The sequence below is a fragment of the Sander lucioperca genome, chromosome 1 (genome assembly GCF_008315115.2).
Source record: "Sander lucioperca isolate FBNREF2018 chromosome 1, SLUC_FBN_1.2, whole genome shotgun sequence".
In the NCBI taxonomy this organism is placed as follows: domain Eukaryota; kingdom Metazoa; phylum Chordata; class Actinopteri; order Perciformes; family Percidae; genus Sander; species Sander lucioperca.
This window is the reverse complement of record NC_050173.1, coordinates 43959666-43987193: the sequence shown is the minus strand read 5'-3', so window position 1 is coordinate 43987193 and position 27528 is coordinate 43959666. Positions and strand designations below refer to the sequence as shown.

The 27528-nt window shown below is 40.5% G+C and overlaps 1 protein-coding gene across 5 annotated transcripts in view; it reads left to right on the top strand.

The window, feature by feature from the left end:
- The first annotated feature begins 24375 nt into the window (after positions 1-24375).
- The window catches only part of LOC116062481 (complexin-1), a 60702-nt gene continuing 57549 nt past the window's right edge, over positions 24376-27528 (top strand). Inside the window, exons 1-2 of one of the 5 annotated variants that reach the window (XM_031317163.2) lie at positions 24376-24683; positions 25701-25819. In XM_031317163.2, coding sequence (XP_031173023.1) covers positions 25789-25819 — 31 coding nt within the window. In that variant the 5' untranslated portion in view covers positions 24376-24683; positions 25701-25788. Of the gene's footprint in view, positions 24684-25056; positions 25304-25522; positions 25547-25700; positions 25820-27528 lie in introns of those variants that run through there. The other 4 variants (XM_031317164.2, XM_031317166.2, XM_031317165.2 and 1 more) reach the window with 4 other exon arrangements.

Below are 27528 nucleotides of genomic sequence, written 5' to 3'. Positions count from 1 at the left end.
GAAAATGACAATTTTACCAATTCTCGATTTCATTGATGTCATTTACAGAACTGCCTCAAACTCTCTCCTGAAAAAACTGGATGTTGTCTACCATAGTGCCATACGTTTTGTGACCAGAGCCCCCTGGTACCGCTTAACTCACTGGTACCAAGTCCTTGCTAGGTAAAGCCCCGCTGTACCTAAGCTCACTGGTCACAATAGCTTTACCCACCCGCAGCCTTCGCTCAAGCAGTTACATCTCCTTGGTCACCCCAAAAGCCCACACCTCCTTTGGCCGTCACTCCTTCCAGTTCTCAGCTGCAAATGACTTGAATGAACTACAAAAAAACCCTGAAACTCACAACCCTTATCCCACTAACCGCCTTCAAAGTATGTCTGTCTGAGCTCCTGTCCGATCACTGTACGTGCTAACTGTTTCCCATCTTTCGTTTTGCACACCCTTATTCCATTATCTCTGTCATGCCCCATTGCATAGTTGCACAGATGGACATTTTTACCTGCATTGCTATCATATCTGTTTACGCTCTTTTGCACTATTCATCTGCCCTGGTATGCTCAACTCTTCTTCCCACCTTTGTTGACACAGAATTTTTGTGCATCTACTGATCTATATCACTATCTAGACCACAATCTGCACTAACTGTTTTTTGACTCTTTACTACATCTCAACAGTGATATAGACTGTCTATTCATGTATATTGTGTTATTACCATATCACTTTCGCATATCCATCGACTTACTTACACCTCACTTTGTGCCGGCTTTGTAATGCCTACTTAATCTGCCTACCTGGTTAAATAAAGGTTAAATAAATAAATAAATAAATGGTTTCATTGTTGGCACGGTGTCAGACCTCTGGTATCATCTCCAGTGCAGCTGCAGTACCGTATATACTGCTGCTATGGGTTTTCTTTGCCCCAATAAGTTTTTATGTATTGTTATATGTTTTGCTCTAGAATTTTGAATACAAATATTTTATTCCAGAATGGAATGGCTTGTGAACATACTGTTGCCATGCCCAATGTTTGCATTGGATGTGAATGCCACTCAATCAGGGGTTTTGCAGAATTGTCCAATATCAATGCTCTTGTCTGGCAATAGGTTTGCACAGCTGCATGGCATTTGTCCCAGACAGGTGACTGGCCACCAGGATTCAGTCCATGTCGTTCTTTTTAGCGCACACCACAGCAAAAGAAGAAAAAGTGAAAGCTCTTTTCATTCTGTTTTCCTTCAAAGCATCACAGAATGCCCAGATTGACCTGACAGAATGAATGGGCATTGAAGTAAAAACCATTTAAAGATTCTCGTTGCCATTTGGAATAATCAGTTTTCTACATGCCCGAAGCAACTTAGCTAAATCAAGATGATTATTTTAACATTTTGGAGGGAATCGTGTTATATATATTATACCACATATATTACACCAAATAGAACCATCTCAGAAATGTATAACCAATTGCAGCACAGCCATGGCACGACTACCAAACTGCTGCAAGATAGCAGGGTAATGACACTTTTTATTGTTGAGATTTATTGTACTGGGGTAATATTTCTCAAAACAATTTATTCTGAAATGACCTAGCTCTGTTCAGTACAAAATGAGGGGGTACCGGACAAAGAAATGTCCATCAATATACACATAGCTATGGGCTTTTCATCTCATACGCAAGCAAACCACACAGCCTTCAAGGAAAATAACTGCTTTAGAGAGAAAAATGGAAAGAGAGAGATTACTGGTTTTCTCTCTCTTCCCAGCCTCTGTCATTTCCCATGACATGAGCTGTTTTAATGGGTTTTCTCATCTTTGTATGTGAGGTAATATGATATGTATTCACTGTGACTGGCACCACATGGGGCAGAGGACTGATGGAGAGGTTGCTCATGTGCAAACATAACATAGTTTTACCTGCAACAATCACAATACTCCAATCCTTCCTGTTCCTTGTTTCATTCATGGCTCGGTGTCAGACCTCAGGTATCATCTCCAGTGCAGCTGCAGTATTGTATATCCTGCTGCTATGGGTTGTCTTTGGCCCAATAAGTTTCTATGTATTATTGTATGTTTTGCTCTAGAATTTTGAATACAAATATTCTATTCCAGAATGGAATGGCTTGTTGCCACCTTAAAAAAAATAGGAGTAAATTATAAGAAAAAATGAATTGTGAAGTCAGATGTGCACATGATCAGAAAACTTAGGGCGCTTTCACACCTATAGTTTGGTGGGCTCAGTGCGATTCGGGGGTGAAGTTGCAACATTGTTGCATTTTTCATTTGGTTGGGTTTGCTTTCACACTGCACTTTGTCAAACACACCAAACACTGTAAACAAATATCATGCGATCGAAACGGTCGCTTGTTTATTGGACAGAATATCCGAAAATCGCCTATACTTCTGGTCCCAGAAATAAGAGCAACATGAAATTTATAACGTCTTGGGTTTTCTGGTTCTGCTTTAGTGTTTGTAATATTTAGAAGAAGGCGAACAATGAGCAGCTGACAGACAGCAAGTGAAGGAGAGAGAGATGATGTGTTGTCACAGACAACTGATGTGTGCTCACAATATGGATCTGAATGTTATCATCCCTTAAATCAGGGGTCTTCAGCGTTTTTTAGGCCAAGGACCCCTAGCTGAAAAAGAGAGGGAGCAGGGTCCCCATACTACAGATATTGTATAACATTTAGTTGCATATTAAACAATAACAATAACGTGTAGGGCGGCTTAAAGCCTTTACACATACCTTTTATAGTGCATACAATACCAAGCTTTTAAAAATAAAAATTGTTGGCACGTTCATGTATTTATACATCACGTTTTAATGATGAAATGTGGCACAGTGAATACTTAAGATTAACTGTATCTGTGGTTTACTACCTTACCTATAGGCAAGTAAGCCTATCATCAATGTTGTGTACAATATATTTTTTTTTATCTTTGCTAATAATGTGTTGGATTCATGTAATGCATATTTTCAGACATATATTCTTTTTTAAACAATTGATCAGTAATTTGGTGGCCCCTCCTGCAGCAACCCTAGGGATCCCGGACCCCCTGTTGAAGATCTCTGCCTTAAATCATATAGTAGTCCGTAAATTGTGTGCAAGGTTGAAATTGCAGGGTAGTAAATGCTTTGTTTTTGGTTCAATTCCTGTATTTGGGTCGGATCGCGTTCTCACCTGAAGTGAACCGAACTCTAGTTCACTTGGAAGCGTAACGAGACCAAGCTGTGAAAGCAACCTTATAAATCCATTAATGCCCCCAACTGGCTGAAAAATGGTAAATAGTTGACTTTCCAGCAACACATGACAGATAACTGGAAACAACGTGTGAGGTAAATGGTTAACATATAAATTGAATTATACAAAACGGTTTACCTATTCCCAATGGCTCTACTTAAAGGCAGGGAAAAAACCCTGACATCATAGGCTACATTTACGTTTTGGTTTTTAAGCAGAGTTTTTAGACTGCAACACAACACCGGAGATTCCAAACCAAAATGGGAAGTGTCTTCAAATCTTCAGTTTAGGGGTTCTGAAACGCCAGAGCTGTGTGAATGCGAGGTGTAAACGTAGAAAAAGATATTCGTTTTTAAACCAAAACGTAGCAATGTAAATGTAGCCATAGTCTCCCACTGGATCCGTGATCCCCCTCAAAGAACTTTTTCTTTTATGTGACTTTGTTCTTTTGATGAGGTCATTTGTACAACTGAGGATAATAATTTAGGAAAATTTGAAGTTGAGTTTTTATTAAGATTATTACCGCCCACCACCGGCTCTGTAATTTTTTTTCAATTACCTACAATGGCCCTAATACGTTGTCGTACTTTTATTATATAGGCTAAACCTTGAAAAAATACAGAGGTCTGGATCTCGGTGACTTCAATGGGGGGTTTGTGCGAACCTACGGTACAAAACAGATCTTGAAATTCAAGTTCAAAAGAACTCATGAAAGTTGAAAATGAAAGCTCATACAACTTCAAAGTAAACTGTTCATATTAAAGTCAAGTTCTTCTCTTGGAGGGAATGTGACAAGGCTGATGAGAGTACCAGTTCTAATGTCAGAGACCAGCCAGAGAGAATGAATATATTCTTCTTCATTATCTGGTCTCATGGTTTTTATCTTTGCTGAAATAACTGATTTAGAGGAATGACAGAAGTATTTACGTGGAGAAAATGTGTTATCTGCTGTCTATTGTAGACTCGGTATGCTCACAACACACTTATTTATATTTTATATATTTATATATTTAAAAGAAAAGCCTAATCAAATGAGCAGTTGCTGACATTGGCTGGCTGAGACAACATTTAATGAAGCTAAACATATCATCAAATCATTACATTTGTATGAACCAAGAGCCAACCAATATTAACTTTTCTTCTTCCATCTTTTGGCTGCTGGCTGATTTTAATTAGCTCATCTCTGACCATGTTACTGTATGGAGACTTTAATGTCTGTTTCTTGGGGGGTGAAAGAGGCTTGGGGCAAAGGAGGATAAGAGAAATACATTCTGATTCACTCAATTTGATGAAGGCATAATTGAGTCCATTCAAGGGTTTTAGGTGGCTCAGATATGACCGCGATGCTTGCGCACGCCTGTGTAATATCACATTAGCCTGAGAGAGCTGGGAGAGCAGCCACTGCTGCTCGTGCCTCAGACAGGCAGGGTGAATTAGCATTTGCATAATAATAATGCTTAGCTTTTGTTGACCTGCACTGAAGACTAAATGTGTGGGGTTTAGCACATCAGCACAACTCAGTGTTGTGCATATTTGCAAGTCTTTTCTGTGTTTTTTTTTAGAAGAATAGAGAACATTTTACCCCACCAGAGCTGGATATGTTTCCTTGGTATCATCCCACAAGAACCACCATCAAGAAAATCATCAAGATAAAAGCAAGCAAGCAATAACATAACAAAAGCATAGTTCAAATATTCCTATTCTTCTTGTAATTATGCAAATGATCACTTATAGATACTGCATACAGAAATAATTGCACTAACTTAATTGGTTGACTTAAAGGGGTGATAGAATGCAAAACTGAGTTTACCTTGTCATAGCTGAATAACGACACTTCGTTGGGTAAAATAGGCATACCGGTTCTATACCTCAAAGTCCCATTGACACCTCTTTCCTATGCAAATCTCACAATTTGAAACTGTCACTGAAAACGGGCGAATCCCAACGAAGCTAATAGTTGACGTCAACTCGGTGGCTGTACCTTAATTGGCTCTGGTCTGTACCTTTGTCACACCCCAAAATGTACATACAGACCAGTGGTCTGAGACCAGCTGGTGTTCTGAATGTAGGTCGCATAGATCTCACACACTAGTTTAGCTGCGTACTTTCACAGGAATTGGAAAGAAGAAAGTTTGGAAGTTTTTCAAGGATATTGAAAATTAACCACAGTCGTAAATGCAGTGTTCCAGGCTGTACAACGGAATACTGGCCCATGTGTGTACATGTACACACAGAGAAAAGTGTTTAGAACGAGTACATATCGGACAATGGAGCGGGACTTGTGGATCTAATGCGGCGGCGCAGAGGACTTGCAATGGGCGGTGTGCTGCTGGAGCTTTTGCTGCTGCTGCTGCTGCTGCTGCTGCTGCTGCTGTTGTGGAGCTGCCTGCCGGCGGCGGTTCACAATACGTTGACTTTTTTTTTGTTCCCTACATAGATCCTCGGGGAACAAGGGGCTGTGGAACCACCAGGACAAGACATGATAAGAACGTAGTGGTTACAACTCTGTCTGTGTGCCTGTGGGCTTCACTCTCCGCTAAATGTCCCCGCGCTGAGACACTGAACTAGCTGGAAGTGGAGGTTTTTTATGTCCCAAGGGTAATGTTACAACAACACTAGTGGTTGTAATGAAAATGTCGAAACTTTGCATTGGTGTGTGTGTGCACGCGCGACACACTGGAGGATGACTAAACTGTAACTAAACTGTCTCTGGTGCTTTGTACAGTAACATTAGTTGATGAGTTTATGTGTCGGAGCAGAAATGAAGTTTGAAGCCAGCCAGGGAGATTTTCTCGGGCCTTGGCTGCTCCAGCCATTCCTGCTCTGGTGGCGCCGCTGCCCGCCGCCGCTGCCCGCCGCCGCTGCCCGCCGCCGCTGCCCGCCGCTGCCCGCCGCTGCTGCGCCCGGCTGCACATTTGGAAGTCTATCGGTAACGTTAACAGACAGTGTGTGAGTCTAATGATGGAAATGCCAAAAAAGAAAAGGAAAAGGTGGTGCTCATGCACTCCCGTCTCATGCCTCCCGTCTCATGCACTCCCGTCTCATGCCTCCCGTCTCATGCCTCCCGTCTCATGCCTCCCGTCTCATGCCTGGGCTCCAGGCTGCAGCCATACCCGACTCTGTTGCTGTGCTGTGTGTGTTTTGTTTGGGTTGCATTAGGGCGCAATGATCAGCACCCGGGCCATTTTCAGCCCAACCGATGTTACATACCCTATTCGGAGACCTTAAGGAACAGTGTGAAATACCCTATATAATCATTCTATCACCCCTTTAAACACTATAGGTTGAACTATCATTTACTTATGGTATAAACCTACATTTTTAGTAAATAACTTTACAGTAACCTACAGTTTAAAAAGGGGAAAAGAGGATCAAGCTGTCACACACTGAGAAGGCCAACTCAAAAGCAGAAAAAAAGGCCATCAAGCAGATTTACAGTTGGCAGCATGAGGTCAGTTCAAAACATGCAAACAATTCAAAGAGAGCTAGGCAGAGGCAAAGGTCTAAGAGCAAACCAAGGTATTACAAAGAAAATACATGCAGGGAAAAAGGGCAGGTAAATATATATATACTATGAGGCTTATAGGTAATAAGAGGTAGAGACAGAATTCGGCCCGAGCCCGACAAGTACATTTTGATTGACAGCTTTTTAAAAGCCTGAACCCGTTTACAGCCCAACATTATTCAAATGTGCGCACGCACACAGCTCTTTTGCCTTTTGTCAAGAATGAGTCATTTATAAAAAATGTAACATCATTTATTCATGACTACCGTAGGACCATGGAGCCGGAAGTTGCAACAAAGAAATAAAATAAGTCCTCCAGAGGCCAGCCTCCGTTTCACCTCCTCAGCATCCATTTTCGCGACAATTGAAATTAATCACCTGACTGCTCATTTACCGCGCAACCCGGAGCGCAAGCCCGAGCTGGCCTGAGCCCGTGTACAATGATAGAAATGAACCCGGCCAAAACACGACCGAACCCGACCGAACCCATCGGGTTCGGGCAAAGATCTTCAGCTCTAATAAGAGGTGTGTACACCTGGGCTGTCAAAAAGTCAAGCAGGAACAAATTCGAACTAACAGGGGATGTGTTCAAATTAGGTCAAATGCAATCCATATATGTAAAGCCAGTCATGTCCATCTGTCAGTGGTAAGAGATGATCACATTGTGTTTTGTTTAAACAACCTTAAATTTGTTCAGAAAGGGTAATTTATCTTTATTAAGATTTTTATCATTTTTGTAGACATCGATGAACTCATCTGTCGATCACATGTTACAATCACATATTCAATTAATATATGATTTCAATATGTAATAATAATACAAAAAAAATCAAGTTCCAAGAGGGGACTTCAAAAAAAGATCTTGACGAGCTGTTAACATTTGTTGGAAATGTTACTGAATTGACCAACATCCAATATCCTCTTTAGGTATCTTCATCCTTCGTTATATATTTACAGTATATTACTTTCTATGTTGCTTATACATCATTTGCACACAAGCAATTTTAAAATCAACCTCTAACTTTTGCTGCTAGTAGCAAAGAGACTTCATTGCCTCTTAAGGAAGTAACAGGCTATAAATATCTCATCATATTTAGAAGATGTAATGGTATGCATCACCATGGGAAAATCCCTATATAGTACAACTTTCTAGTAGAGGCAATGGGGAAAATACTAAACATCCTTCTTTACAAATATGTGTCACTCCCCTTGTGATGAAACTGGATGTTTGCCTCGGCTTGCTAAAAGGGACTCTCTTCTGAATCTCTCTATGAGTGCATGAAAAAGCTTTTCAATACATGCACAGACCTTAATGAAAGATGGCATCTGTATCAGCACAGACGATTTTGCACGGTTGCGATTGAATATGTGTGCACAAAATCCCACTGTTTAAATTTTTGATTATTGTTTTAGATAAAGAAAGATCTGCCATTTATGTGGGAATTGGTGAAATAATTATTGGTAACAGCTCAATTTATACCCATTTATCACTGACATTCTAACACAGATAACTTAATTACACAGATAGTGTCTGCAGGACCATGATTTTAAATTTTCACACTGTAAAAAGTATTAGTACATATATATTTTTAAAATATCCAATCTGTAAGTCACACATTTACAGGATGACACCCAAAGACCTCATACAGTAGATGACTTTGAAGAACAAGCTCACATTAGAGTCTCGAAGGTCAAACAGGCTACATCTGACAGGAACAACAGATTGATGCAGCTCATTATTGTATCTATACCTACAGTATATTATACAGAAACCATGTTTGGGTCAGAAGTTTACAAATTGAGACTGCTGTTTCCAGATGTTTGGGTATTGCTGACAGAAGGTAACATACAAGCCAACATGGTACAAGAGTCTCACAATCATTCGGCGATGCAGCTCCAACAGCCTTTGTAGATAGAGTCAAGATGCTAGATGTTACTCCACTTGTAAAAAACTGGCACGTTTACTGCGGTTGGACTGGTTGTCTCCTGCTGCTACTGTCCTCCCCCTGAAAAACGCCCACATAAGTTGTTTGTTCAAGCATCAATTACGAGTTATCTTTACATTTAAAGTGACGGCGCCCTCTAGTGGCCGTAGTTATGCCCGGAGCAAGACAGGAAGTAAGGTGACGGAGTATAAGCGCCAAATCTCCATAAAACGAGGCAGGTTGTGGTGGTGTATGGGTCAAACAAACACAGGACTTTCACACAGGACGCATTTCCTGCCACTGCTAGGGGCGCTAATTTATGAAATGCTCTTGTTGGCTTCTATTCAAAGATAAGACTGGCGTTGGCTGATATGTCACTTTACTTCTTCAATTTACTTTGAATTTTTTAATTTCATTTTCAAAAAGGCTATTTAATTTACTTGTATTTAATAACCGATTCACTGCACATTCAGTCATACAAGCTGCAGTATTTTCTCTTTTTCAGTGCATCTGTTTTCAGTTTTATGTGTTTCATCTCATCTGGCCTCGCTCTCTTTGTTTCAGCACTAATGGCATACATTAGCTACCCTGACAAAGCAAGATATTCAGTTCTTTCATATTGTAAAGAACATTAAAATGCTAATCAGAATGCCTATTCACCACTCAGAGCACTGTAGTTGTACCTTTTATCTGTAAAAAAAAAAACAAAAAACAAAAAACACTCCAAGGTTGCAAGCAAACTTGTAACATACAGTTTAAATATTAAAAACGTGGAGTGGGTGAGCTCCCAAAGCTGGTGTGATACAGTGTGTTCTACTATTCTACAGATATACTGCATTAGTGGTGTAATATTGAGTAAAAGTTGAGAATAGGTTATTTCTTAATAAATGATATTCCTGTATCATTTATTAAGAAATAACGGTAACTAGGAAACGGTAACTAGGTTAGCTAACTAAATTCTTGCTTCAGTCTCTTGAAAATGGATGGCATCTTTTCCAGTGTGAAGACAAATCATTTTTATTTGCCTTGACACCACATTCCTCTCACTTATTTTTAGTGTATGCTCTGGTAACGACAGCAACCTTCGCAATGAGCTGAGAGTCACGTTGAGCGAGCTTTGCCCTCATTAGCAGCTTGCACTCGCTGTCTGCTGGTCGTCTCACGACGAGGAAGACGCAACCTCCGAGGCGGCTCGGGTGAGAGTGTCCCTGCATGCTTCCTCTGTCCCCAACCTCGCCCTTGTCCCTTCCTCTGAAGCCTGAGCAGGGACAAAAATGTCAGCAACACAAGATGCTAGACAGGCCTTCACCATCTCTATGGGTTCTGGGTCCTATTTTCTGCTCATTAGGAGGTATAACAAGATTTGCCCCTTCTACCCAAATCCAATAAAGGCTGTGATGATAGCCTCAGTGACCTTAAGGCTCCTAATGAATCTGACAAGACAGCATTCCTGCCTCCCCTCTCTCTGTGTGTGTCCGACAGTATTTGTCGATGTTGTTGTACATCCTGCTATAGCTTCCTGCAATATATCGGAGTGATCTGCTGATGTGAATAAGGTGAGTTAGAGCTGAATAAAACATTATCGATAACCTATACAGGTTTTCATTAAACCAACTGCCAGCCAAATTTCTCTTGACTCTCGAAGGACTGCTACGTGGCTGACTGTGGTGGCATTATCGCTAGTCTATACAGATGATGGTTAATTTACGGAATAGTTCCGGTGCCGCTGGAAATTCCGCCAGATTTCCCTAAATTTCCCTAATGTTTCATTTCTTATACTGCACTGTAACTTTTATTCTCGTATTTTATCTGTTTTAAATTTTTTAATCTGTTTTCATGTAAAGCACTTTGAATTGCCCTGTTGCTGAAATGTGCTAAACAAATAAAGCTGCCTTGCCTTGCCTTGCCTAATTTTCTGCTTTCTTTGAGTTAACTTTAAACTCGGATTGAGCAACAATAACCGGGACCTCTGAGTGACGTTACAGGCTGAAAATGTCAAGTTTTAAGGAAAATGTGGGTTGTGCAACAAGGCAGGCCTGCTTGGTTTGTTCGGGGAATGATTGTAAAGATTTACAAAGAATATATTTTCGGCATTTACTCTCTAACTGGGACGTTTTGGGAGCGATTGGCTGGGATTTGCTATGGACAAAATAGACATGGCGATACACTGGTAAGTGTGCAAATGAGGTTTAACCATGTATCCAGCTAATGTATATAGCTCACGTTACTGTATTGTGTAAACAGTTAACTTCCTTCAATAAAAAACAAGTTCCTTCCCAAGACCATTTTGAAGATCCACGCTCGCTGTGTCTGGAGCTTAGTGCCGCCGAGGACGATTGTGATTGGTATAAAGAAATCACAATAAACCAGAGAACGTTTTTCTCATATCCAGGAATGTTGTGTGGAAGGGCCACACCTTCCTCCGCAGAGCTGTGGACATAGGTCTGGCAATGTGAGATTACTATCGCTAACAAGCTAATCTGCTGGCGCGTTTATAGCTGCCTGGCCACCATCATTTTTTGTTTTAAAAATGTTACAATGTACATATTTCAATAGAAATTGATTATTGAAAATGACATTTATCACATTGGCAGGGATTACATTAGAATCACAGGGATAAGCTGCTTTGTCAAAAACAAAGAGAGGTGTAAAAAACTGAAGAATACGGAAGGTTCATTAACTTTAAATTATTTTTGCGCCAATAAATAATTTTCTGTAGTTTTTACATATCTCATTTTCCAATGACAATTGTCTTGTTCACTGATTCCCCTCTAATAGCAAGTAGAAAAGCAAGCAAACGTACAGAAAAGTAGTCCAAAACCCATGCGTATCTGTGATTTTGATATTCTGTGGCTTCATCTTGTCTACCTAAATGTCAAGATGAAGTTGTTCATTTCCAGCTTTGAATTTTTCTTGTAAATTGAAAACGTGTTAATAGAAAACTACTGTTTTTCATCCTTGTTCAGTGTTTTTGATCAGACCCTTGCTTATTATTCAGGCTTGACATCATTTGGTTAAAATGATGTGCCCATTTACTGTCTGCACATTGTGTTTCTGGCACAGTCTTCCATTTTGTCGAGCAGATGTTCCTGCCTGGATGTTTTGCATCATGAGATGGGTCTAACAAATGCAAGGAGGAAGAAAGCAGAGCCAGAGTGTACGGAATTATCAGCATCTGCGAGGTGATGCTGTAAGTGCTGCACTCTTCATCAGATGTCTGCACTCCAAATGTCAAGCTCGCAGGTGTAAATGTATTCACACACCTTTAGAACATAATGCACTGTCCAATTCTATTATGTTCTTCATACTTTGGATTCTGACCAAGGACAAAGATGTGTATTTTACCGCTCTATTTAAGGGTTGCAAATGATGGTGTTGACATGTTTGTCTATTAAATGTTGCATTAGGCTGCATTCATGTCCACAAACCAGCAACTGAAGTCCATGGTTTAGAAACTTTTAACAACTCAACATTTTAGAAAGTCGGTGATGACTTTAAGAACTTTACTTTTATTAACTAAGTTTAGACATTTCCCTCAAACTTTATAATAGAGATAAGCTATTCAACACCTGTGACTTTCCCTGGCACACGTGTGGCCCACACAAGTTCCTCGAAAGGCCGCCCAAGCTGCCGTTAAATATTAATCATTTCTATTAATGCAATATGAGGGCATAGCGTGCAAACAAAGGCAAACCTCCGCTGTGTTCCAGATTGATTATTTTAATTAAACTGGCTTGGGGACAAAGGCACCTCCATGCATCATGGGGTAACTGGTTATTTGTCATCCGAGGTGAAAGCTTTTTCAGGGGCTGCATTGTGAAAGGAGATCTCTTTTAAGGTTCTGAAACTGATACCAAGATTTTTTACAAGCTGTCCTGTTATATTTTTTTACCACCTGAAGTTGAGAGTCTGGAAGTCTGGAAGATTTTACGTGTTTGGTTTGTGTTTAATTTCAGTTCAATTTACCGTGGCTACTAATCCTCTAAAAGCACATTTAAAAAGTTTATATAAAAAGTTTATATAATGTTTGCTAGTTTGGCCTTTTTCATGTACGCCAGGACTATTTCTGTCCTCTTCAACCCCGATCAAACATTTTACTTTTACCAGCAGTGGCTCCATATCCTGCTGAGATTGACTGCAGTGCAGCGACAGCCTCTTTGGCTTCCCACTGGCATGCATGAGGAGTGGAGGATTTTTTTCCTGCAATCAACAAGGTTAAAAACCTCCTCAGAGCACTGATCCCAGGTCTGATTGCCTTTTATCATCTGCAGCCTACTTTTGGGAGAGCCACCAGGTGAGAAATTATTTCCATGAGATTCTCAGACTTGTAAAAGCTGAAGAGACCGAATAAATGGCACAGTTTAAAGTTTATCACATACAATCCCACGCGCAGCAGCCTCTTATTTCTAATGCTATGGAACCTTTAGTGAACCATTTTATAATGAATTGAAAATAGAAGTTGCAGTCCAAAGGATTTTGCAGGATACATACTAATATGAATTTATTTATATTATTTATTTATATTGTGGCTAGTTTTAACTCTACAGTTTTTTTTTTTGTCATTGTCATTGTTTTGGTTCATCATCATGTACTATTATGCTTTTTCTTTGCTTCCTATTTGTTCTTTTTATCTTCCTGTTTTAGTGAACTTCCTCAGAAAATTAAGCCACGGCATCTAATGAAAATATGCTTGGAAATTACCATTATAGCATACCATTCCAGATACATACCGGGCCAGGAGGAAACAATGTGATTCTGCGAAGAAAACTCAGTAGGCTATATTTTTACTGTAATTAACTTGCTGCAATCTGTCTCTGCAGCATTTTTCTTCATTACTTCCTGTCACGCCCTCAACAACAGGAGGAGCTAGGAACTGAACAGCCAACCCTGTCATGGAGTCAGTGGACGACCTGCTCTATCTCCGGAGCATCCTGCACTATCGTTTTTAGCCTTCTGTCACCTTGACACCAACACATCCTGATACCTTAACAATTTTATAGGTTGATTTCCATAGACTCCTAAATAGACACATATTATTGTTCTATTTACTGCCGCATGGTGGCGGTTTAATCGTGTGACTGTAATCATGTGATGGTTCTATTTAAGGTAATGGGCGCAGTTTTAACAGGTAGTAGTCTCGCATTGCCAGACCTTCCTCCACTGCGCTGCGGAGGAAGGTCTGGCTAGTCCACACAGCATTCCGGGATGGGAGAAAAACATACTCTCGTTTATTGGCATTTCTTCAAACCAATCACAATCGTCTTGGCCAGTGCTAAGCTCCTAGCGGAGCCACAGTGCCTCTGCAAAATAGACTCTGGAAGGAACTTGTTTTGGTGGAACAAAAGATACGTTCAAAAGTTGTTTTAGTCGTGCAACAGAAAACTCAGATTGGACAGATAGTCTAGGTAGCTGTCTGGATTTACCCTGCAGAGATCTGAGGAGCAGTTAACCATAGTCCTCAGAAATCCACCGGAGTTTAAAATTACAACACAATGAAAGTGGAAGGTAATGGACATCTGGAAGTGGAATGTCGTGGATATAGACTAGAGAGGTAGTAAACGTGAAACGGAACTAGTTAAGTTTAGGCAACAAAAATACTTAGGGTAAGTATACCATCAGAGAAACATGGGTTATTTGAAAATGGCAGTTGACCTAAACCCTGGTTTGTTGTGTGTTTGTTTGACCCATCCATCACCCCAACTTGCCTCCTTGGTGCTCCTATACTTTGCCACCTCACTTCCTCCTTTCCTCTCACGATAATTACTACATGAATGGACGAATTGATAATTTACTGCACTAAGAACTGATATCAACGACTGACAACAATTCCTCCCATATCACCAGCCCAATTCTGTGGAAGCTCCCTGCAGAAACTATTCTGATGCAGCCCACAATAACTGAAGACTCGCTCCAACAAAAGCTCCAACAAAAGGACCCATTCAGAGACTCCCACAAGAGCATTGGATTTTTACCTAACTCTCTCTTTCACTTCAGGAGCCAATTACACACCCCTCATACACTTCTAATAAACCTCGTGCCACACACCACGCTCAACACTGAAGGGCAAAACTATTTTTTTTTATTATCAAATGCCTCTCAAGTCTGTGGCTGTTACCAGGTAGAGGAGAGGAACGGAGTGAGGGGGATTCTCCTAGTGGCCATAGAGATATCAATATAATTGTGTACTTGTTCTCTTGTTTCAGAGCTGGTCTCAATAAAGTTTGTGAAAATGGCTTAAGATAACACACTTTGTAAGTGAGAGAAATACTTTACCACTAATAAAGAAGGCGGAGAGGGAGAACTAGAAAGTAGTTTAAAAATAAATCTTAACAGCACAGAGGAAAGCACATTTCTCTTTAATGGTGGAGAGATGTGATCACAGGATGGGAATGGACTACTGTTACATTTTTACTCTGTGTGTCCAAGTGCCATTATTTAACCTCCTAAACCCCAAGGACATGCCAGTGGGGTTCACTCATTACAAACTCATACTGTGCAGCCAAGATTGTTCAAAGTCTAGAGAGAACCCAAAGTTTCAAATATGTCAGGCTGAAAGTTGGGGAACTGTGTTTAAAATGGTCCACAAGAGATTTTCATTTGTAACAAGCCATATAAGCGAAGCCATAAATAACATGCATGTTTTGCATGTCTTGTTAGCTTGTTTTTTTCACCTTCATGGACCATTACATTACCTATTTTTGAATTGAAGATATTTTTAAGCCCTTAATTAACTTCTGCTCTCCATCCCTCAAAACAAAATGAATTAAACGGAAGTTTGAAGAAATATGATAAATCATTTGTAAATTAAATTATCAAATATAGCAAAAATAATAATTTATCTTCCATGGTCACTACTCAAAACACAGCAGGCTAACAAGAGTAAGGTAGGGATATTTAATTTATGCCTTCTTTAGTCAAATCATTTTGCATATAATTTTTAAATACTGGTAATTTTCAAAGAAGGTTGCCTGTCAGCATTATACATAATATATAAATACACTTTGATCACTGTGATGTTGTATCCTCTGACTTCAGCTGACACTTTCCCTCCCTGTCATGATGCATCACCACATGTGTCTGTCAGTTCAACACTGAACCCATTCAACATCATAACCACGATTCATTTCAGCAGCCCATTTCCTTGCATAGGACATTATTACACATGATTCATTTCCTCATCATTAGGAGCTTTGGCTGTGTCGCTGAGAAAAAAAAAAGATTGATAATGCAAAAAAAAATTAACAATACGTATTACTGAGATCATCCTATACATATCTATTGTGATTTCATAGCGGAATCAATGGTAATTTCGCCAATGTGCAACACTGTGCTCCCTTGTCTGACCCTGGAATAATAATGGCATATGAGGGGGGGAAATTTGTGAACATTGAACATGATAGATGAAGTGCAGGTAACAGAAAAAGGTGCTTTCTGTGTCACTGAGCTTCTTTGCTCAAGCTGACCTCAGAAGAGGTTCAGATCAGGATACATTTGTTTAGCAAGTATAACATGAAGGAGGCGTTTAGAATAAAACAGAGTGAGAAGTATACATAGCAGGAAGCCACAGAACAGTTCTGAAAAACCTATAGAGAAAAACGGAAGATGCTCTGCCCACAAAACCAGTGGAGACCAGTCTGAGGGGGCTGTGTCCTCAAGTGTGTCCCAATCTACCATGATGTGAGGCATCTTTATAGGGATAAATGAGTATTTCCTGCCAGATATCAAAACTGAAAGGCCTACACACCAATGTTACACCTATGCAGATGATGTGCTTTATTGCATAGCACTGATAGTTCAAAAGTTATAGTGGTGCAGCTCCTGTTATTCCCACAGTTCTCACTTTTCAACACAGTTTACATCAACAGGTTCACAATCGTTGCCCCTCTCACACCAACCCTGGCTCCTAAAAATGACATTCTTACAATTGAACTGCAATCTAAATTAAGTTAAGTTAAGTTAAGTTAATTAATTTCTCCCAGACGTTTGTTTCAATATGTCGTTGTACCAGCGACAGGCGGACATTTTACAATGGTTGCAGTTTTAAAACATGTGGTTAAGGTTGTGAATTCAAACAAAAACATTGATTTTTGATACAGCAAAGCTTTCTGCACAAATCTCAGCAATACAGGAGTTGAGTGCGAGCGGTCAGTCACTGGACACTTTGTGAAAAACAGCTGACTGTGATTGGCTGATTGGACATCACTATTCTCTGGCAGTTCCTCTTTTTTGGTTGTTGATGTGTCAAAATCTTCAGCCTTTCTTACAGTTTGAGCTTCTCCGTCACACAGCTTTTCAAGAAATGTTTTTCAGCTCCCAGCATCAAATCAAAAGACATTTTCTCCCCGTTTTGGTGCATGGACTTTGGTATGTCACATGATTCTAAACATAGATTCATCTAACAAGGTCTAATCAGCCAAAACAACTGAAAACACCTGTGTGGGTGTGCAGGGCCTTGAAAATGATGAGTGGCAACAATATCTTTAACTTCACTAAAACAAGTCCAGTGGATTATCTTGTTGTTGTTTTTTTTCTGGTGTTAAACTCTTTTACATGGATCAGTACTCGAGTTGCATAGAAAAAAAGCAGAAACCGATTAAATGAAACTGTGAAAATGTAAAAGTCCTCCCTGCCAGTACAAACGTATTATAGGTTGTTGAGTAGTTCTGTCTTATGAGAGCTTTTATCATCATGCAGTAGGTATAAATATATCAGACACCAAACGGGGGTAATGTAATGGTCTGTGACAAATGCTCAGAGTTTAGATTGCAGCTGCTACAATCAGAAAGAAAATACCACCTGATATGCTTATGTTGTATGGCAACATTAGACGGCTGTTTTGGGGCCTACAACACATTGCTATGAAGCATTGGCAAATACCTCAGTATTGCTGCCTCCAATGGTAATATATTTTTTGCAGAATGTTGGAATGACTAAAAGTCACACCTTAAGATCCGGTATTAAATAAGGTGAGAGACCTCAGGATGTAGTTTCAGTCCCACTGCCGTAATCAAGCTGAAAATGACCCTGCTGTGGACAAATCATCCGATCCCATTGAAATGAAGGGGCATGTACCGATTCATTGCAAAGGAACTGTGAGCACATTTGTCTCTCTTTCTGTAGCTTTCCTTTTGGCTATAGTGAGCTGTCAGACTTTAGATGTGATGGAGACATTTTTAGAGTCGATTCCAACTCTGATTCCAATTGCTTGAGTTGCTGAGGTTAACTTATTGACTTCTGCCACCAAAAGGTTAAGCTGCTGTAGCTCTCTAGTAAGGGTAACCTAAAACTAGCTTGTGTAAATTCAAGAAACCTGATAATACTGCAGGAAATAGTAATACATTTGATGTTTGCAGGCTTCTTCTCCATATCGTTAATCCATCCTCTCTCTGCAGGCTGTATACCCACATGGCCACCTCGGCATCTGGGACTCAACTGTTAAGCCACCAGCCACAAGAATTTGGGACTACTATTTCTATTCTGATCTTCCTGGCTTCGTACTTCATCCTCCACTATAAATATGAAAGGTCAGAGAGACATTTGATTCTGCTGAGCTGGAGGATATAGCACCTAACCATGGATTAGATTGTTTTCTGAAAACTGGGATGTCTGTATTGCAACGAGGCCTTTGGGTGGCATATGATTGCCCAGGTGAACAATTTGGTTTTATTATGGAAGAAAAAAAACATCCAAAACTTCAAGGCAGCACTTAATGGTGAGCAATTTAATAATGCAAGCTCAGTCAATGTGAATGCATACTAATAAAGCTTCAATTACTCAAGGTTTCCACATAATAAAAAGCAACAACACCAAAGGGACCAACATAGCAATGGTTATGGTAATTATTATCTTTGGTGTTTCAGGAAGTTGGAAGTTTTCTTGACTTTAGTGGGGGATTCTGTAACTTGCAGCTCCATGTGATTGTTTGATTTTCTATTGATTTTTTTTTATCTGCTGAGCATTGTTTATGTGTGTGTAGTTTAAGTAACAATATTATGGGCGCCCGGATAGCTCGGTTGATGGAGTGGGCGCCCATGTATGGAGGTTTGCTCCTCGACGCAGCGGGCCCGGGTTCGACTCCGACCTGTGGCCCTTTGCTGCATGTCATTCCCCCTCTCTCTCTCCCCTTTCATTTCTTCAGCAGTCCTGTCATTAAAGGCCTAAAAATGCCCAAAAACATAATCTAAAAAAAAAAAAAAAAAAAAAAAAAAAGTAACAATATTATAAGGACAAAACCTGTCCCCACAGTCACATCATTATCAGCACCTATCTGGGGATTAACATTAGGTCCCCACAAGGTTATCCATCTATATTCTCTGGGGAAATCTTTGTGCTGAGCACAGATCAGCAAACGCACAGGGGAATAAATGCAATACGTCAATGGCTTCCTGCAGGCTTCCCAAGTTGGTTTACAGGTCACCTTGCCACTTAAACGCACACCTCAGCTTGTGCAGGTCAGTCGTGTGTGTGTGTGTGTGTGTGTGTGTGGGGGGGGGAGACAAGACACAGCGAGAAAACATGAGAATATAGTACATTAGAGTGGGCCTGATTTGAATTAACAAGACGTCAGGGGAGTATGTGTGTGTGAGAGAGGGGATGATGGCATGTGCTCTTGTGCTCGATCCTTTCAACAAAAGTGTGCCCAGGAGGAAGTGAGGTTTTGATTTTGTTGCTCTTTCAAAATTATTTGAAAGAATTACCTCTTTGTCAGAAAACCTGCTTCACCGAACCAGACAAAAGTTTTTGCCCATTGGCAATGCAAAACAAGCAACGACAGAAATGGCTTTTAAAAAAAATCACTAAATGTGAGTTACAATTGATCTCAGTTTCTGATCAATAGTCATCTCAGGGGCTGATGGAGGCTTGTGGGTGGACGCAAATGACCTCTGCTTTGGCCATAGCCACCCTGGGCGGACCCTGTAGCAACAGCAATACTGTAGTTTGACAGCTGATGCTTAGAGCTGAATGGAGAGCACATTCAAATAAAACATCTGTATCAGCTATAATAGGAGCATTTTAAAGATTGTTTTGAAAAACATACCTTATCACAAGATCTATGTACTATACCTGTTTTTTCTGAGGCTTTCAGCCACATTTCATGTCTTTCAAGCCTCATTTAGCATATTCTTACTTACTGCATATAAAATAAACTGCAATCTGAACTGGAGTTTGAATGACCAGAAAAAGGAGTGCAATACATCAACGGTAATAATTATGCAACTGTTTGCATTCTCTAAAAAATTATATAAAATTTCAAGACAAAGAAAGAATAAATAAATATCAATTGACAAAAACAGACAACGTGTATGAAAGCTGCACTCAGCAAGTCTGTGCAAAAATGAAAAGTTCAAGGACTTCCAGAAATCCTGTAAGGTGACATCAGCAAGTCATGCACAATGTGCTCGTGTTAATCTGCCCAGCTGGTCTTTGATGCTTCATGTGAAAAGAAACCAAAGGGACGTGAAGAAGGAAGGGAAAGATTTAGGATTGGTGAATCCAGCTCTTCTCTGGACCGGCAATATTTAGACATTTTACAATATAGTTTGTTCTTAGGTTTCACTTCACGTCCTTACAATTGAAGTGAAGAAATAAATACATTTATGACTGCATGTGCAAGAATGTGCACTCATATTCAAACCACACACGAGTGTTAACCTACTGCATCCCGTCTTTGCTGCAGTCCTGCTTTTTTTTTTTTTTTAAAGAATAAGACGGGTGTATTTAGTAAAAGTTAATTGCCCTGTGCTGCTTAAAACTTAAAAGCAATAGCTCAATGCAGGTAATGCCCTTTGTTTTTCTTACATCATTTTATACTGACAGGGATAAGTGAACTCAGAAGCTTAGCAGCTACACTCAAGCTTCATGTATGTGCAGTTGCACACATAAAAACGAGCAAATAAATGTTTGAATTGACTTAACTTTATCTTGCCTGAGCCACAGTATTTGGGGAAAATACATTGGTGGGGAAATTGAGGAAGCCTAATTACGTGAGTTTGGCACGATGTTCAACACCAATATTCCTCAAATGAATGGGTAAAATGAAATGAGGGGATTAAAATTCTCTACATGCAGCCTAATTCCAGGAAACATGTCAAGTCCCTGTTACACAGCTGAATAGTGAAGGACCTCAAATTGGCACGATTTTACATATAAATCATGCAACCAAAGAACATCAGTGAATGGTGAATCGGATGCTAAATGAGTTACAGCTCAAAGAGTGTAGGATGTGAAATTTCAGTGTCACAGCTTTGCATACATTTGCAAAGCACATCTATCAGGAAAAAGTTTGGTACTGTTTTATGTTTGGTATCACTGAAATGATCAGCCTAACATGTTAAATCCTCCCTGCAAACCAGCTCAAAGTTATATTATATATACTAGGTTCAAGCTTACAGTATCCCTTATGGCATGTCCCCCTTTCTTTTCCATTTGTTGTAATGCAGCAGCCATAACAATGGTGTGCTGTGTTTGAGTTGTGATATAACTCTTAACTGTAACTGGTCGATCCAGAATATGTAGAATGGGTGACAGTGTCTTAAAGTATGGATGAATCTATCTCCGCAAGCTCTCAGATCTGGAGCTGGATTAAGAGTGCAGACAGATTTGAGGGTGCTGGGACCCATTTCAATATAGAGCCGACAGAGGTCAAAGAAATGTCTCTCCCTTTGAGTAGAGCTTGCACCGATCTCATTGAACACATCCAGTATTTGAGCTAAGCCAGGCTAGGTTCCATAAAAACTGCACAGACCAAAAAAATAGCATTTTAAATGGAATCAGCAAAGAAAATAATTAAATATGCACATGCTCTCAGTCAGATTCAGGCATTCAGATTTTGAACAAAAGTCAGGGGAGGCTCATTATTTTGACTAGAAAAACTGAATACTTCTCAAATATACACAAAGAAAATAAAACCTACTTACCACCTAATTGGCCAGAGAAGAAGTGACATACAGTATCAGTCATGTTGTGATGAAGGTTACACATAACGGTCCACTGCTGTGTTCTCCTTGAGATTCTCCTGAGAGTGTTAACTATGATCAGGTTTTTTTTCCATTGTTGTCAAAGTTTGTATACGAAAATACAAAACGTTTCAGAAGTTGTTTCCTTCTTTCACTTTATTCCGATCCATCCCGCCTCACACTTCCTCACATTGTCACAGTAGTCATCATAAACCTGTGAAGACCTGGCAGCACCTTCATTAGACCTTGTGTGGTAAGGTATGGTCACAGTTGTGACTCTAATGGCCAACCTCCTTAAATGTGTTGAGAGTGAAGAAAACAATCTTCTCACTTTTGCTAAGAATACAGACACCCACTTCGAACAATCGTATTGACTTTGAGGTTACTGGTTTCATTTCCTGGACGGGAAAGTGTGGCCTGGGATGTTAGCATAAGAGAAACCTTTGTATCATGGGTCAACATACAGTATCTCTCATCTATTAAAGCTTAAGTGCGTAACTTTTTGATATTAATGAACGTCCGTTAAATTCAAGCCATCGTCAAATGAGTTGCTACAAAGCTAATTAAGACTATCAGCTCCACACAACTCTCTCTGTATTTCTCAGTATGACTATATTGCAGAGCTCTTCTGAAGAGTCCATCATGTTTTTTTAATCCTCCGTATCCTCCTTGGCTAAGTAGCATATGCGTGGAGGAGGGGGGTGGTGCGTGGTCACGAAAGGCTTGTATCATGTGGACGTGCCGACAGTTTTGTTGTCATTACTCAGAATTCCTCATGGGGGAGACATAAACTACACACTATAGCTTTAACTCTGGTTCATTTGTACTGCATCCAGTGAAAAGTGCAGGTTTTTGTAACATCTTGTAAAATGTGATGGCTCTGTATTGTGACAATACTTTCACTTTATGTTTTTTAACAAACAATAAAATCACCACCATAGCTATTACTTTGTGCTCACTTTTAGGGTGTTAAAGGGGTACCCATATTTATTTAGTATTGCAATGTTGGAAGAGAGACAGATCAAAATTGATGCAACTGAGGACGAGCTATCCTGACTTTCAGACACTATTATGGGTCAAACAATGCTACATCCTATATTTCCTATAATGCAACTCAATAGCATGTTATGTTAGACTTCCCCTGTCTGGTAAATGCACACATATTTTAAACTCCTTGCTGCAGTTTGCATGGCAGGTTTTCTCCTAAAAACTTGTGGTCTCCAACATGAGTCTGAGTATCTCAGACACTCTAAAGACCCACTGGAGCTATTATACAACTGTTTCACAGACTGTGTAGTACTACTTATGGCAAAATGAGATTTCCGTAAAGCTCATGCTTATAGATTTCGGCATTATTATTCAATCAGAGTTGGACTTCATATAATGGTTAAACATCCCTGTTTGTCTACATTCATGTTTTTCACATGTAGGCCTAGACAAAGAAATAGATAAAGATTAATACAAATAAATACTATTATTATATGTACAACTTTCCCATGAAAGTAGGCTCATTTGGTAAATCTCTTCTGATTGAAATATAACCAGGGACACAAGACTCACTGTTGATCAGTGTAAGAGCACTAGGACACATCGGTGACTGTGACTCAGGTGGTAGAGTGGTCGTCTACCAAACGGAAGGTCGGTGGTTTGATCCCTGGCCCTGAAGTCCCATGTCAAAGTGTCCTTGGGCAAGACACTGAACCACGAATTGCTCCCCCGATGCTGCGCCATCGGTGTGTGAATGTTTGTAAATGTTCATCTGATGAGCAGGTGGCACCTTGTACGGCAGCCTCGGCCACAGTGCATGAATGTGTGTGAATGGTGAATGGTTCCTGTGCTATGTAAAAGTGCTTTGAGTCATTAGAAAAGCGCTATATAAATACAGTCCATTTACATTTACATTGAAGGAATGTTCAAGCAATCCAGTAACAGCTATACAATAAAGTAGCCAACTAAAAGATTGTAATTTGGTACGGCTGAAAAATACTGTCATTGGTGTATACTGTATCCTTTTTATTTTTCTTCTGTGCTGCAGTGATGCAGCTAGCTGACTACAGCCCACCCTGAAACATAGCTGTGAAATCCAAGTGAAAGGGTTAACAGCTTTGCTCTGCTGGAAATGTCTGCATGTAGCATTAGCCTCAGTGGCATCCACAGGGGCGGTCTTGGTGCTTGACCATAACAGGATACTTCTATGCTTTATTTTTGCCCCACAGGTTGCGTCAGAGGGGAAGCATCCCAGGTATCAGGAGAAGGTGCCTCTTTTTCAGTTTACCCCTGCTCTTACACAGTGTGTGCACACCACTGACATGTCCTGATGTCTAGAAGAATATCATAATGTAACAAGTCAAATATAATAAATAACAATATGGTGTAGGAAATAGCACAGCCATGGTAACATGGAAGGAACCCCATATCATCCAATGCAAACCACAAGACATTACAGGAGACGGTGCAAAAACACATCCAGCTATAACACATTCACCCCATACACATCATATTTCTGTTATATTCGGCAGTACCGTTTTAAGTGCAAAACGAGTCCCTCTCCCCGTTGCAGAGAAGCGGGGGGGGCGGGCTGTAGGACGGAGCAGCCAGCCAGCGTGAGGGCTGAATAATTGATCTCTCTGTCGGTCAGGAGGATGTTAGTGGGACGTTTCTCTCTCCATCCCTCTATGTGATTCAGTCGCTCTTTCCCATAACGGTGTGAACGGCAGCTGCTCCCCCCCACCCTCCAAAAACCACCACCACCACCCTCTTTTACTCCTCCTCTTTCTCTCTACGCGCGTGTGTGTGTGTGTGTGTGTGTTTGTGTAAGTGAGTGAGTGAGCAGGAAGACGAAGCAGCAAGCAGGAGGAGACACCAAGGACGTCCTTTTTTTTCCACCCCCGAGAGCCGGAGATGCCAGGGACGAGCAGTTAGATTAGCTTGTGCTGGTGCAGGATAACTTGGTTCCGGAGAGTGCTGAAGCTGAAGCTCTGTCTGCTCTCTGATCCCTTGTTTGGTGTGTGTGTGTGTGTGTGTGAGTGTGTGAGAAGGATTTCAGCCAGTCGCCGGACCGAGGTAAATCTTGATGCTGCTGTTGCTTCAATGCAATTCAACGGTTTGAGGGGAGCTATCCACTCGCGGTGGTGCTGAAACCAGGCTCTGCTCAAACAAGGAAGTGCATGTGTATATTCCCGCTTTTTTTTTTTACACAATCTCTGTGTCTTTGCACGCGAATGCACAATCAGGTCGATTTTGAACACATTTACTGCACGTCCACTGCTTATGTTAGCTGTAAACATGAACGCATCCGTGTGCATTGCTGTGTAATTAACGCACTATACAGTTGAGCGGCTTTTTTTTTTTTTTTTTATGCCGGAGTGGGATGGCTGTGTCCAATGTTCCTCCAATGGAGGATGGAAAGTTTTACCACATGATCAGGAAAAATACACAGCGGTGGTTTAGTCCGGCGTCCACATGCGTGACAACAGACTGTCCTGCCAAGCTGAGGACTTGCACCGTGCACTTTCTCCAAACTCGCTTGGCTGCGGGCAGAGCTCGGCCACATAGAGGTTATCACCGACACGTACTCCCGTCAGTGCCTGACACTAAACACTCTGTCCGGGGTGCTTAAAAAGGCGTCACATTTTGCGAGGAAACGCTAAGCCATAGCTGCTGATTTGGTCTGTAGATTCGAGGTATTTGGTGATTTAACCCCCCGTTTTTTTCAGGTTGTGTTTGAACCATTGACCTTGGTGTCCTTCAATTGGCGCATTGTAGAAACGTGCCTAACACACACACATACAGATTCTGTAAGCCTACATGTGGCTGTTTGACTTCGTGCAAGCTGTAATTGGAGCTAAATGTAGAGAAATGAATGTTTAATATTTCCACAACCTTCCTTACATATTTAATGGGGAGTGTGTCTGTAGTCGTGTAAAGTGAGTTTATAGTGACCTCCTTATCTCATCACATTTCAAGTCATGACCAATCTTCCTGTATACTATGTTTCATTGCTCATTGCTTTTGCTGTCTTGTTTATACGTGGATTATGAAGATTAGGATTAATGATTTTTTTTAATTTTATTTTTCCAGATCTGGCTACAAAGGACTTCTACTTTTCCGTCACAATTGAATGTAACATCGCTCGGACAAGGAAGGCAGGGAATTAAAAGCCATCATCATGAATTTCGTTATGAAACAAGCGTTGGGAGGTAAGACCGACCCCGTTGCACCCCAGAGTGTGAATGCGTATACGTGTGTGAGTGCGATGGTGTTTGTGCTTTTCCTGGAGGTTTTATTTTCCTGCAAACTTCTGTCAGACTTTATGATATCCAGTGCCTTCCCAATTTCACGTCTTGGTGCACACATTAACACGTCGTTATTCCCTTCAGTCATCTGCAGTGGAGGAAGTCAGTTGATGTTTCATTTCTTTTTTTGTCTTCCTTTCCCTGAATGCTTTCTTTTTTCACATTTGCTGCTGGCTTGCTGCACACATGGCGTAGTTGACCCCTGAGGCACACTGAGTACAGCTTACTGTAACAGGCTGGTGATTTGTAACGTAGACTAAACCGCTGTGGCCAAAGGACAATTAATTTACCAGTGAGCGCAACCTGTTTACCAAGAGGTGTTTAAACAGGTCTTAGCTCTGGCTCAGTCTTACCATTAACCAGACTCTAAGTGGCGCCTCTTGACTGGACGCTGCAGCGCGTCTTATCTCGACATGCTGAGTACACATTTTCCACCTGAATGGGGAAAAAGATAATTAAGTCCGAATCTAATCTGCAAAAATGTCATTCCAGCATGCAAGCATGCGAATGATTTTCTAATTGCTGTTGCTGCAACAACTCCTCGGACATGAGATTATCATAACAGAGTAATGCATTTTTAAGGAATATGAACTCGTTATTATGTATGAATATGCAGATGGCGCAGTGGAAGGTGAAAGGACCTCAGTGGTGACGCTGCTTTGTGATTTGTCCGTAGCGAGCCCTCAGAGCAGATGAAAATCCAACCCTGGTCTGCTGTTGTTGGTGCCGTCAGGAGAGGATCAGACTGTGATGTATCTGTACTGAAAATAATTTATAATTTATAATAAAGGATTAAAGCCCCTGAAAACTTGTTTTCAAATCTTAACTAATTCACCATAGCAATACATATTCATGACTAAATAAACAAGTTAAAAGATAAAAAAAAAAACATCTTTGGGTATTATTTATTAAGAGTTTAACAGTCCTAAACTGTGTGGTTTGATCAGATTTTATTGACAGTGACCTGGTGACATAAACACTTTGATTCAAGTAAATCCTAATTGGTTCATGAATAACTTTCACATTCAGTTTATTGACATTGCACTGCAGCAGGTGCACTAACTCAACAAATTGCTACACATACACACTCACACACCCTGCTTGACCGCCTGTTGTTTATTACATGACGTATTGTGGCATTTACATGCAGTCGTCACTGTTTCTCTGGAGGGGATGTAGGATCTGAGGTCATGACGCAGCAAATCTGCACAGTGCTGCAGGTACAGATGTTAAAGCATGGGGCGAACATGATTGGGCTGCTCAATTATGGAAAAATCATAATCGCAATTATTTGGTCAATATTGAAATCATGATTATTTACCACGATTACTCATTGACTTTTGGAAAGATGTTGCATTTATTACACTTAAAAAACAGTGACAACGGAATTTGCTCTCCCCTTCATGTTCACCAAACGCTTCTTCACTCTCACTGCCATCTTCACTCGCCCTGCTTTATAAATGCCACCAGATACCACAAACAGGAGCTTGCAGAGCATAGGCTGAGTGAATTTAGCCTTCGGGAGGGGCGGAAGTGTGCGTGTCATTCATATACAATACAAGACAAAATAAGAGTTTACTTGCAAAACGTAATGTGCATTACATTGTTTTTCT